Genomic DNA, 13,561 nt, shown 5'->3' on the forward strand with positions numbered 1-13,561 from the left:
TTAATCTCACTTTGCACAAAGATCCGGGGTGTTTCCTCATCCAAATACATCCTAATCCCAGTGTGATGGAGTGAGGCTCAAGAGCTGCACCAAGTGGCGTGCAGGGGGACACAGATGATTTGTTATTTGGCCTACTGAACCACTGGGATACGGGGAAGAGACAACATCATGCAGTGTATCGTCCTTTCTTTCTGAGCCACAGGGAGTTTGCTCTGTGGCCAGAAGGTCTTTGGAGTTTGTTTGTACAGGGGGAGTGCTGGGACTCCCTGGGACACAGACTCTGCTGGAGCAGAAACTGCACAGCTGGGGATAGGCCCTGGGAAGAAAGCTCCCAGCAAGGAAGGCCCTGTGCCCTGGCACCCAGCTCCAATACCCTGCTCAGTATTCAGCAGCGACAAGACACTGCTCTGAAATACTACCAATACTCTCAGCAAAGTCAGAGGTACACTTCAGAATGAATGCAGAGTAGAGAGCAACAACAGCTGCAGAAATACGCAAGCTCAAGGTTTACATAAATGTTATAGTTTTATAACTGAACGCCTTCAAAAAAAGAACTAAAATAAGGGTGAGGGAGTATGTTCAAAGGACATCTAATGTTATTAAGTATCGTAATATAAAAGTGGTGTGGGCAGTTTCATTACCCCGTACAAACAAATTCCACAACACCCTTCTAAGCCATCACTGTGCATCAACCACAGCAGAGAGATTGGGGCTCACTTAGGAACAGTCACATTGGACTGCTCTAGGCTGTGCAGCATCAGATGTAGAGCTGCCACTACTCCTTGTGACAGGAGTGGGAATCACCTTGCAGAGCAGAATTAGGTCCTGAGTAAGAGCTGCATAAGCACAGGCACAAGGATGGCTACATAGGACCACAGAGCCATCCCTGCCCAAAGCGGTGTCATGGCTCAGCTTTGATCTCCTCTCTTGATTGCTAATATTGAAAATTACCACTGACTTATTTCTGTTCTCTTTCTTTGCAATCACAGAAACAGCAGCAGTTTCTCCCTCAGCTCAGAGCTGTAGAGACAAGCACCTTACCAGCTTGACTGCCTCTGACTTCGCACAACCGAGAAGGCTAAGGAATCACAGCAAGATGTCTTGGGATCTTGAAGCAGGAATGCCATCTTTACACTGTCAGTCTAACACCCAGAATCTCTCAAATATAAAAGATTTTTTATAATTGACATGGCAAATCCTCCTGAGTACAGACTGCTAACTGAGTTTCCAAAGGTCTGCAAATTCTGCAGGACTAACTTCTGCACATAAGTCTCACCTGCCTAAATCTGTAATCACATACAAGCACCAGAGGAAAAAAGCATTCTGCTAGCCCAGCAAGAGCAGAACATTTCCGGACGGCTGGAAGGCATCACACCCCATATACTTCACTGACTTTGGGGATTGCTTACTTGCTACTCTAACCATTGACTTGAAAACTCATAAACAGCACGATGCTGGCATCAAGAATAGCTGGTGTGTTCCTCTCAGACATGGAAGGTGCTGCTGTGTTCTGCCACTTGTATGCTGACAGTAACACGAGGGAATGACACGCTCGTTATTTTTGAAGTCATGCTTCTACTCTTTAGTACAACAATTACAGATGGAAATGAGAAGTATTATAGAAATATCTCCACTGAGCCCATAAGCCTTCTTAGAAACTCACAGTGAATTTCCAGATCACAGTCTGAAGAAATCATGATTTAGATTTACACAAATTAACCTAATTAACCTAATCGCATTTCAGCACAAATAGTATAATGTAAAGACTTACAAAGCAGTAATACTTTCTTGCAATAAGTTTCTGATTTCTTTAACATATGTTTAACAGCAAAATCAAATTAAATTACCTGGACATTGCACATACCAAGAACAAACTGTAGCTTTCCCTACAAACTGAAACACATTTCTGATAGGAATCTTTGAATTCTACAAATACATCCTTTCAATCACATATATACAAAATGTTTTATTAAGATTTCACAGAAATCCTAAATGCAGATAATAACATAAATCACCTTTCACATGAAAAATACGCAGTGGTTTGTTGTATCTCATGTGGTAAATAAAGCCAAAGCCAATAACTGCTGGTTCCAGTGCTCTGCTCTATGTGTTCTCTTACCTCCTGGCTTGTCTTCTGGCCCGCCTTCATGTAGAAAATGAAAACAGTATCAAAAGGACGGCAAGGCAATAAATCCAAGTACCCGAGGTCATCAAAAAACCCAGGCAGGGTAGAGTCAAGTGCAATCAGGTGAGGAGGTAGACGACTGTTAGCAGGCTCCTGTTGGATAGATAAGAGCTCAGTAGCTTAAAAAAACATTCCTGTTTGAAAGGATCTTTGTGGTTTTCACAGTGATCCATTAAAAAGGAAACAAAGTCACACAAAAAAAAATCTGATCCAATATAAACATATTATAAATGATCAACAGCAAGCAGAAGTCTGACAGTTTGTTGCATTTAACTTATCCTCCTTGGAGAAGAAAACTAACATTTTCCAAGTAAAATACAAGTAATATTTTGTTCAAAACATGCTCCATTCCACAACAAAAGCAGCAGAGACTTTCAAAATGCCACATTACTCTCTACAGCTGCATTGTATCTGCCTTTGTTTTTATTACTGTAACCTATATACCAGCAATATACACAATATTAAGCTTCTTTATTTTTGCAATAGCTACACTTCCTCCGAACGCTGATAGTTTTCTGGAAGAAAATGCAACAAATAAAGGCAAAATTCTCACATAGAAGGCAGAATTTCAATTTAAGAATGTGGGGTTTTTTTCCTATACACGGTTGGTATTTTAACTTCAAAAGGGATGACTGTACAACCTAAATGTGGTTTAACCATATGTAAACATTTTGGAGTACTTCAGTACAATTTCTGGAACAGAAACTTGTATGGCAGTCATCATTTAGAAATGCTTACAAAGCATCCCTAACTCAAGTTGTAAGAATAACACCAAATACAAACAGGTGAATGTGAGAGTTAACGTACCTACTGCAAAACTATACTAATGGTCACCTATTCAGATGTTCAGCCTCAGGCAAGGCCTTTCACAACCCTGTTCTCAACCCTGAAAGATGGAAATTAGACGCCTTACTCAAGCAGATGACAGCACAAAAGCAGCTGGCATTGCACAAAAAAATCTTCCACTAATGAAACTTAAGTTTTCCTCTTTTGTTAAGCCAAGCCATAGTGGTACTCATGCCATTAGTACAACACAAGGAAATACCAGGTCACCTTCAACGCCTCTAGCGACAGAAACCCAAAGTGGGAGAGGAACAGGCGTGCTGTCTGGAACTCCTGTGCTGGCGGCGGGGGCTTACACTCTGTGATTGGATCAGGAAAGCTCTTCTTACGCCACTCCTCCTCGCTTCTCTGATCTATGGAAGTCTCAAAAATAATCTGCTGGGCCATGCCATTCCTCAGCTTCTCATGTCGCTCTTCAAGCTGAAATACATTGTACAGACATGAAATACCAAACTCTCAAAGCACTTACAACAGCTCCGTCATTTAGCAAAGCCCTAAGCCACATGCAGCAGCTGCAACTTCACCACGATGTTTACTAAAGCACTGTCAATGAGACCTTGCAAGGTTAAAAGTGAATATCTCAATCCTGTTTGCCTGGGAGAGCTGCTGCTAATTTATGCACCCAACATCAGATATGGCATCTTCCTCCTAAATGAATAAAAACTGCAGTACTGCGAAGCTTTAAAATACTTCTGTTTTTACACTCACACCACAGGAGAACTAACAAATGCCCCTTCCATCTCCCTTGAAGATTCAACAAATCACAAGCCACTGCTTCCTACCAATACTGGTATGCAGGCTATTGGAATCCGGAATAACCTGTGCCAAGCAGTGCTCCCCAAGAGCACATCCAAGGCACTCCCATCTTCCTGGGGCAGTGCACAGATTCATTTCTTCAAAATTTATTATTCCATTAAGTAATGTGAATTAATCTGCAGAAGAAGTTAGTGTGTGAACAGGCAAAAAAATGAGCAAAATGAAGTTAAAGACAAAACCTCCCTTACCTCCTCATTCACAATTTCATGTAAATCAGGAATGCTCAAGTCTGCTTTCACAAATGGAATCTTGTCCACTTCTTCAGGAAAAGGCCGGTGCTTCACACTGTACTTCAATCCAACATCATTTTTAGGAGCTGGTCGAGGTTCTGGTACAAAAGTCTGACAAAAACAGAAAAGGGGGGGGGGGAGGGGAGCAGCTTCATTCAGAGCACTGATTGCATCAGTAGACAATACCCGCTTATAGTAGATGGGAAATGCTCCCTCCCATCACAGGTCTACTAATCCTTACATGAGAGGTATCGTTAAAAAGCATTCAGACATGCCTCAAACTTGAATAGACTTGAATTGAAAATCTCACTGTAGATTAAAAAATAAAAATAAAACAGAAAGACTCCTTTCTGACCCTTTTGGTGGTTATAATCATTGTACTTATTGCGCTTGCTTACCACCTAACTCTGAGCAGTTGCAAATCCTGTTAAAAACAGCAAGCTTACATGGCAACATCTTATTTTTAGGTTAAAATTTTATTCCAACCACGTTTAAAGAAAGCTAACAGCTATGCCTTACTGACTATGATGAGCTCAACAAGTGAAGCCGAGAAGTCCTGAAGTGAACAGCAGCATCTGGGCCAGCAGTGGGCCAGCAGTGAGATGTCCCACCAGGGTAGCAAAAGCCTTGCATCATCTATCCTCATGCAGTTTTGCTAATGCTACAGTATTGTGCTATACTGTGTAATTGAAAAACTGAAGTTACCAATGAAAGCAATGGAAGGTCTGGTTGCAGGTTTGCACGTGTGTAAGCTCCAAGCAAGAGAGACCTTTAATTACACCTTGAACACTGCTTTATGAACTTATTCACTACCAAATACACTTAAAAATGGCAAATCTTGAAATTATGTAATGCTTGTAAGTTGGAACAGTTCCCTTAAGACTGGTTAGGTCTCCAGCCAAGGTGTGACTTTTCCTTTGGTGTGGGAGGCAACTCTCTTGAACTGACACTATTTAGCAAAACGCTTCAGCTCCAGTGACAGCACAGCTCCAAAGGCATCCAGTGAAGGGTCATCCCAAGGGCTGCTCTGCAGAGATCACAGTCATCTACATGCTAACATGACAGCTGAGACTGACAGGCCCACATTTCAGCTACATTATATGAACAGTTTGAACATTTGGGAGATGTTTACAAACAAAGAAATTTTGGTAACACAAGGATATAATTCACCAGGCAACTGCAATAAGAGATTCTACTTAAAACACGACTGGGCCATTTATCCTCCACTGTTACTGTCCAGAAGCATTCCGAACTCTACCTAGATTTTTCCACAGCAGCTTTACAGCCATCTTTGCAACACTGAGCTCTGCAGTTTTAACACCTGCTCTCTCAGCAGCATCTCACACATTATCTCCAGACTTTGTTCCTTCTGCTGCGAAAGCCTTGCCTGATATTCTAACATCAGCCCCCCACCAGCCGTGCCCATGCACTAAGCAAACGGTCCACTGCATCTTCAGCTTAGAAGATGCTTTCAAAAAAACGAGAATAAGGAGAGTTCTCCCACCCTCCTACACAAACCTAGAAGGCAACAGTACTTTTACAGCCTATATTTAATATTAATCACGAGTTGTAAAGAGTCACCAGAGATGCGTCACATTACCTACAGCTAAAGGCCCCAAGGCTCAGCCTTAATGTATAATCACCAGATCTGTGGGGCTGTCTCACATTAGTGGAATTTCTGCAGAACGTCTCTAAGTTAAAGATTTCTTTATGGGCTTTGATAGAGACCTTTTGATTTGCTTTAGCTCCTCTTGGTAAAAGACAGAGTTGCTGGGCCCAGGCAAATCTTCCAGATGTCCCACGGATCAAAACGGTGACAGAGGGGAAAGAGTCATCTGCAAAGCACATGGGTGAAAAGAAGAATATGTCATCACAAATCCTTCATTGAACAGCAATTAAACCATAAAGAAGCATACATATTACAGAGATTTTGTTTCCAAGGATAACTCCCTCCCTGACCCTGAAGACATATTCTGGTGAGGAGTAAACACTGAATGTAATCTCACTCTCTCTGCAGCAGAGAACTACTCTGCTCAGCAGTAGCCAGATCAGCTCTGTTTCACCATTAGAAGTGACCTTCGTCCAAATTCATGCAGACCACTGTTTTTCTCTCCAAATTATTCCCATGAATTAAAAAAAAAAAGAAAAAATATTTGGCCACTGCCAGTTTAGGTACAACAAATGGTCATATGGAAACATGGTTTCCATGATGCTCCTATTAGTTTCCATAAAAGGTCCCACACAAATAATGGCAATAAGAATGGTGGTAAGACATGACATAATGATCAAAGTAGGACAGACGGAGATTCTGATTTTATGTAGTGAAAACATTTCTAAAAGAAGCTAGGCACTGGTACAGGGACAGAGAAACTGTCCCCCAAGGCTTCCAAGCTCTACCTTGCACAAAGCCATGAGCAACCTGCTCTGACTTCAATATTGATTCTGTTCAGAGAGCAGCTTAGACTGCAGTCCTCTCACTGTGCCTTGCCATTTGCACAGACAAGGTTCTATGGCAGGGATTCCATCCCTTCGAGGTTTAAAGGCCACCCTACAAGAGGAATCTTACCTCTACAGCTTTTCATCTTTCAAAGATCTGTGTCTTATCTTTTGTGCATGTAAACCATCAACTGACACCACTGGGTAACTACCAGACGGGCACTTCTCCGTGGGCATTTCATGGGCAGTGCATCAGGCCCCACAATGATTCACTTCAGCAGTCTGCCTCAGAACAGAGCTGACACACTTAAGCATTACTGCAATTAATCTTGTATTTCAAAGGGGATTTGTAAGCAAGTTCTGCACAGCAAGTAAAGCTAATTTAATTGCAGATTATAATAGCTTTACAGGATTCCACAGTAATTCATTTAGCACAGGCAGAATAAGGGTGAGAAGTGCTCAGCTGTTCTGGCATGTTCCACACCACTGCAGTCAGGAACATGTTGGCTCCAACCCAGACCAAGGGTGGACGTGTGGTAATGGCTGCAGGATCTGTACAGAGACTCCCCATGAGATTGGAGCATTCTGGAAACACAACTCATTAAAAAAAAAAACAGTTTTTCTCTTAGCGTTGGTGGAGTCAGTACAGGAGAAGAGTTTCATCAATTCTGTTAGGTGATGCTTTGATACACAAAGATTCACAGGGGGAATTTAAGGAGATCAGTTATTCAGTTCAAAGTATTGTGTAAATACTAGATTTTTTTAATAGAAGCTCTCCTTGGTGAAAGCATGGAAGCCTTCATAATACAATGGTACTGCTTTTGTCCATCAGCTACCATTCTGATGGCATTCAGCTGCATGCATCTGGTCTCAAAGGATGAAAGGCAACTACATGAACTCCTTAGGAGGGCTTGTATATGTCCGACTATCACTGACATGGAAGTTAGCCCTGCCACTTCATTCCAGAGCAGCATTCTATTCAGCTGTATGCCCACAGACCAGGTAAGGTCTTGAAACATGAGAGAACCACATGATGTAGCATCTCTTTTTTTTTTCCCCTGTATCTCCATGCTGGGAATTTTAATGAGAGGAACAAGGAACAGTGAGTGTTGGACTTACTTTGTTCATTCCCTAGAGGCTGCTCCAACATTGCGAGGATGACACTGTTATCCAAAACAAAGTAACGGAAACTATGCTTGTTTATGGTGGGTAGGCGAGAATATTTAATCAATGTGGTTTCATTCACTAAGCTGCAAGGGGAAGCAGGGCCGCTGGGAGAAGGGAATGCTCCAAGTAACTGCATAATACTGTAAATGGGAAAAGAAAGAAAGAAGTCACGACAGATTAAGATCTACTGTTCCACCCAAGCACAGACTCTCACTCTATTCTTCATAGCAGTTACCCTTATGGTTAGCACAAACCAATTCCTGCACTATCCCATCAGCTTGTCCTAAAAGAGAACCAGAAAAAATGTACAAGAATCCTACAAAGAAGAGTAATCTGCCTATACAACAAGTTCATCTATAACCTAGGTCATAAAGACAGTAAGATACATTTCAAAGCAAAAAATAATCCACGGCTTTTCTAATGTTTGTTCTTATAAGAATATTATGGATGATTTAAGATACTCCTCCATAATTGAACCCACTGTTCTATCCCAACAAGCAAGGCATACACAAGTCTCCTAAAAATATGTATATTTAAATAATTTTAAATTGTGCAGGATCTTCCCAACAGAAAACCTCTATGACAGGAGCCAACAACAAGAGCTGAGCTTTCCATGCAGCGTCACTGACTGGAGCTCATATGTTCTGAATGGGGCTACACTCAGATCTAAAATAAATTTACTGAAGTCCTCCTGCCACACTTTTCCCTTTGGGAGACAGATATCTGCATCCCTCTAAACAAAAGAAAAAGGGCACTTTCAGGCAACAAGAAAGGTTTGTCCAGAAGTTCCAATGAGAAGCTGCTTTCATAATTACACAGTTGTTTTTATTAATAGTCAAGTTTATAATGACTTTATTGGGAAGTAAAACAAACAAACTAAGCAAGCAGCTCTCACCTTTTGCAACACATTTATCCTACTCATCTTCAGTTTGTCCTGTCTACACCATCATGCTATTCATCCAGTAAAACAGCGCTTTTCAGCTTCTCTGGAGTGAATCTCAATTTACTTCTGTGCTCCCTCTCCCCAACCCACACATCATCTGCAATCACATTTCCAGCAGTCTCCCAGATCTATTAAGCAAGCCCAGTTCTGGGGGTAGAATGATGTCCCACACTGCCTTAACTTATGCCTGCTACGTGTGTCACTGCCTGCTGTGTTACACAGGAGTCAGTGTCTATCGGCTTTCCCATCAGTATGGGGAAAGCATAACTTGTCAGGCCAAGGAGAAGGCTGTGAGAATGGAAGGACAAGCTGACAGGGGGAAGTGGGAGACACAAGGAGCTGCTCTCTGCACTGTCAAAGAGTGGAACACCAGGGGCTGCAGGAAGGTTTTGTTCTCCAAGGAAAGGAAGAGGCAGAAAGAAGATAGCAATTACAGGAATCTTCTTGCTGGATGTCTGTAATGGGAGGGGGAAGACAACAAAGGCAGAGCACAGGACAACCCTGCCCAAAAGACAAACCAGAAGGAACTTCTGGATGACTTTTCAGATGCTCCCAACTACACAGCAGGTGGAAACCCCTCAATAAGACATACTCTGACAAAGCAATGCTGAACAATGAACACGCTCTGAGAAATAACATACCATGTTAATGTAGCTTCAGCAGCATCCTTCACTCTCATGGATGCAGGGTTTGGCTCCTTATCTCCTTTGTACTTCACCTCTTGCTCACTGCTCTTGGATTTACTTCCTGAAATACCCAGCTCCACAATCTCCAGTACTTCTTTTAGACAATCCTAAAACACATGAGGAACTACCTTAAAACAGAAGCACTCTAACAGACGCCTCAGAGAGACCTCAGAGAAACAGCAACAGATGACTCATTTAAGCAGTGTGCTGCTTCTGGTACGAGCTCAGAGATAAAGGCAGAAAATTATTTTAACAGACAGTGTTGAAATAAGATCACATTTGCTAGAGGAATTATATTTTCTCTGTATATAGATGTCTAATTGTGTTAGTATGCCTCTATATCTAATGCTAGAAAGTGCTCTGAATTAATATATACACAACATATTCCATTAGACATGTACAAAACAGCCAAGAGGGCTAGGAATGCAATTGAAAAATATAAACATATTTTAAAAGATAAATGCATTTCTGAAATTATCTGCAGAAAATTTAATTAAGTTCTAAGGATATTAGGAATGAACTCATCTGGAAAATTGCAAAAAAAAATTTCTGAATCTTTCAATTGCCAACGGCATCCATAAGGAAGGAAAATATATGGTGGTATCTAATTTATCCAGAGAACAACAACTGTGTTCTAAAAGTACACAGCAAAGTATCAACAAACGTATGAGAGAAGAGGTCAGCAGCCTGGGATCAGTGCTACTGACTGACCAATACTGCTCAATGCAAAATCATTTACTGAAAATATCTGGATTGCTACAACAGCAGTTCTGATCTGATGGCTTAAGCAAGAGAAAAGCTTTCTCACAAACAAGTAGCTGTCTGCAATCAGAACACAAATAAATCATTGGTTTTTACCACCAGAAACCAGGCGGGGTTCTGCACTTTGGCTTCTTGAATTCACAATTCATGCAGAAAAATAAGCAAAAACAAAACAAAACAAAACAAAAAAAACAACCAACAAAGCATAATGTAACTTTATAACCTGTGCTGTGCCATATCCGAGGAAATCACCCCTTTCCTGGTTACCTACTACCAACTGCCAGTATCCCAAAGTGCATGCAGAAAGCATCTTTATTGAAAACCCTGTCTGCTATTCTTTTATTTTTTACATATATATGCAGATTACTCAGCTGCCACTGTAAGCAGACCTACAATGAAAGCAGACGCCCATGTAAAAAAAAATGAAGATTTTTTTGAGACTATGACAGGAGGTGATCAGATCAGCAACATGCATCTCTCATTCCCTGCTCTTTTCAAACTCCCGCAGGAAACTACTTTGGATCAAGCTTTGCCTTGCTCAGCTTCTAGAAAACTTCTTGGTGAAGGCGCCAAGGGTGAGTCCTGGCACCAGAGCTGTTCAACATCTTTATCAGTGACCCAGACAATGAGATTGAGCGCACTCTCAGCAAGTCTGACAACACTGAGTGATGCAGGCAATGGAACAGGAGTCCCACCCAAAGGGACCCAGACAGGCCACATGAACCTAATGAGGTCCAACAAGGCCAAGTGCAGGGTGTTGCACTGGGGTCGGGGCAATCCCAGATATGCGTACAGACTGGGAAAAGAATTCCTTCAGAGCAGTCCTGTGGAGAAGGAAGGTCATGGTGGATGAGAAGCTGGTCACGAGCCAGCAGTGTGCAACTGCAGCCTGAAAAGCCAACAGTACCCTGGGCTGCATCAACAGAGGGGGCAGTGGGGCAGGGAGGGGATTTTTCCCCTCTGCTCTGCCCTTGTGAGACTGCATCTGGAAAACTGTTCAGACCTGGGGCCCCCAGCACAGGAAGGATGCAGAGCAATCGGAGAGGGTCCAGAAGAGGCCATGAAGACGATCAGAGGGCTGGGGCATCTCTACTATCAAGAAAGGTTGAGGTAGTTGGGCTTGTTCTGCCTGGAGACTCCAGGTAGACAGCACTGCTGTCCAGTACTTGGAGGGGACTTATAAACAGAGGGGAGACTGACATTTTACACTGTCTGATAGTTATAGGACGAGAGGGAATGGCTTTGAATTAAAATAGGGGACATTCAGGTTAGATATTTGGAAGAAATTCTGTACTCAGACGGTGGTGAGGCACTGGTGTTGCTGCCCTGAGAAGCTGGGGATGCCCCATCCCTGGAGGTGTTCAAGGCCAGGCTGGATGGAGCCCTGGGCAGCCCGCTCTGGTGCCTGATATAATGACTGGCAACTCTGCCCTTGGCAAGGGGGCTCATTGATCTTTAAGGTTCCTTTCAACTCGAGCCATTCTATGATTCTTATGACTTTATAATCATCAAAATATTAGCATTAAAGAAATTCCACTGTTAAATTTAGAAAATGCTTTAGATAGGTAAGAGCTGAGACATGAGAAAACACATTGCTTTTAGGGAAGCTTATCTGCTGCAGGTAACTACACTATTTATACACCAATAATTCTCATATTTCTCCATTATTTTTCTGCTTTTCCAATTTCAGGAGTTTTTTTCTTTTTTTTTCAGTTCACAAAGCAAGAAGATAGATCAAAATACTTTCTTATAAATATGAAAGGTGGTTGCGTAGCCAAAAATATTCTCAGTGAATGAAAAGGAGAAATCAAAACTGAAAGCTATTTTCCAGGTTAACTAGTTTTGAAATTCTTGCTATGCTTTTGAAAACTACAAAGACATGTTGTTTTAAAGTCTGAAACACTGACAGCTGGGGACAAAAGGCAAATCAATCTGGGGGGCTAAGAATACACACACACCAGAGATTCTTACCTTCTCATCCAGCATGTCAGGATGCTCGGTGAGCCAGACACAGAGGCACTGGAAAGCTGCAACTATCACAGAGTGAAGGTCACGGGAGTGGAGCGGGGCTGGCCGGCTGCACTGGAACACTATGTAGCTGCATACAGAACTAATAGCTCTCTTTTGATCAGAGGAATCAACAAGCACTTTCACCTAAAGCAAAGAGAAGAGGACTGTCAAGTGAGAATTCCTCCACAAAACCTTTCAGAGAAGAAATGGCTTTGGAAAGCATTTCTAAATGCAGTTTTAAGAAATGTGAATAAACAGTTGAGCTATTTCATGGTAAAAATGTTAAACAGTGATGGATACTGAAAGTAAAAGAAATGCTGCATTAAAGTGCCACCACATTGCTGGGCTTTATTTCCAAGAGCAAGAATGATACCAATCTGGTTTGAAATTGATTGCAAGCTGAATAAATGTGTACTTTAAACTGATTTTCAGCAAAGACCTCTCCTTCAGCTACAGCAGCCCCACTCATGTCCACACAGTATCTCTACGAAACCATCCACTGCCCAGTCTTCCATCCAGGGGGCTTCATTCTGCTCCCATCCTTTTCCACTAGGCAAATTCTGTCAGCACAGTGATTTTCTTTCACTTTCTCACTAATGAACAAACCATGCTCAGACAATCAGATTAACCAGAAAAAAATTCATTTGCAGAAAACCCCCTCAGCTCCTATCCCTGCCCAGATGGGCTTCAGTGAGCAAGGCTCTGGACCACGAGGGCTAGCGAAGAGCATTGCACACTGAGTGACAAGGATCAGCAGTTTGAAGTTAACCAAATCACCAAATCTCTCTATTCTTCATGTGAACTGACATAGGAGCACTCAGTTAAACCTGGATTTTTCTACTCTGTAGTGTTTGACTATGCCATATAAAGTCTTATTCGTTATTGGAGGGGCACCACCAGCATGCTGCTGAATGGTTTTGCAGGTGACAACATGAAGCCAGACAGCTGTACTCAACAAGGGTACGTACAACAATTTGGAGCCCTACACAGTACTTCCTTTGGAAGCGTAAGGTATATGGCAGAGTCCCTTTAAGATTAGCTTAGGATAAGTAGGTTGGGGAACCAGCACTCCTGCAGGAAACAGGGTTTTTCTAATGTACCAAGTCCCAGTAATAACCTGTAGCTGAAAGGATACAGGACAAGGCATCCCTTAACCTGAGAAGGGCTTTGGGAATTGTGGTTTCCAAAGGTGAAAGCAGAATGGGTTCTCTACTCTGCAGCTATGCAATACATGGAGATTTCTTTCCACGTGATTCATTACTAAGAGAAAGAGGACTACCCTGCATGTCCCCAAAGAATCATTTCAGTCCCTCGAGAATTATTCAAAGATTACAGAGTTTAATATTAAACTGGGTAGAAAACGTGTTTTCACATTCTCATCTCACTGCACAAAGTGGGGACAGGAGGATATCCCAGCTTAATCAGGAACCCCTGATTCTGTATGGTGCTCTGGAACACTCCAAAACCACGTTTGAACTCATTG

General features: G+C 42.1%; 1 protein-coding gene across 5 annotated transcripts in view; it reads right to left on the reverse strand.

The window, feature by feature from the left end:
* RALGAPB (Ral GTPase activating protein non-catalytic beta subunit) overlaps positions 1-13,561 on the reverse strand; it is a 65,168-nt gene that overhangs the window by 14,117 nt on the left and 37,490 nt on the right. For all 5 annotated transcript variants that reach the window (NM_001030846.3, XM_015296245.3, XM_015296243.3 and 2 more), the window contains 7 exons: positions 12,040-12,222; positions 9,262-9,413; positions 7,630-7,817; positions 5,803-5,909; positions 4,033-4,185; positions 3,239-3,448; positions 2,120-2,278 (listed from right to left, as the gene is read on the reverse strand). In NM_001030846.3, the coding sequence (NP_001026017.2) occupies positions 2,120-2,278; positions 3,239-3,448; positions 4,033-4,185; positions 5,803-5,909; positions 7,630-7,817; positions 9,262-9,413; positions 12,040-12,222 (1,152 nt within the window). The remainder of the gene's footprint in view (positions 1-2,119; positions 2,279-3,238; positions 3,449-4,032; positions 4,186-5,802; positions 5,910-7,629; positions 7,818-9,261; positions 9,414-12,039; positions 12,223-13,561) is intronic.

This window comes from Gallus gallus, chromosome 20, assembly GCF_016699485.2.
Source record: "Gallus gallus isolate bGalGal1 chromosome 20, bGalGal1.mat.broiler.GRCg7b, whole genome shotgun sequence".
Taxonomy (NCBI): Eukaryota; Metazoa; Chordata; class Aves; order Galliformes; family Phasianidae; genus Gallus; species Gallus gallus.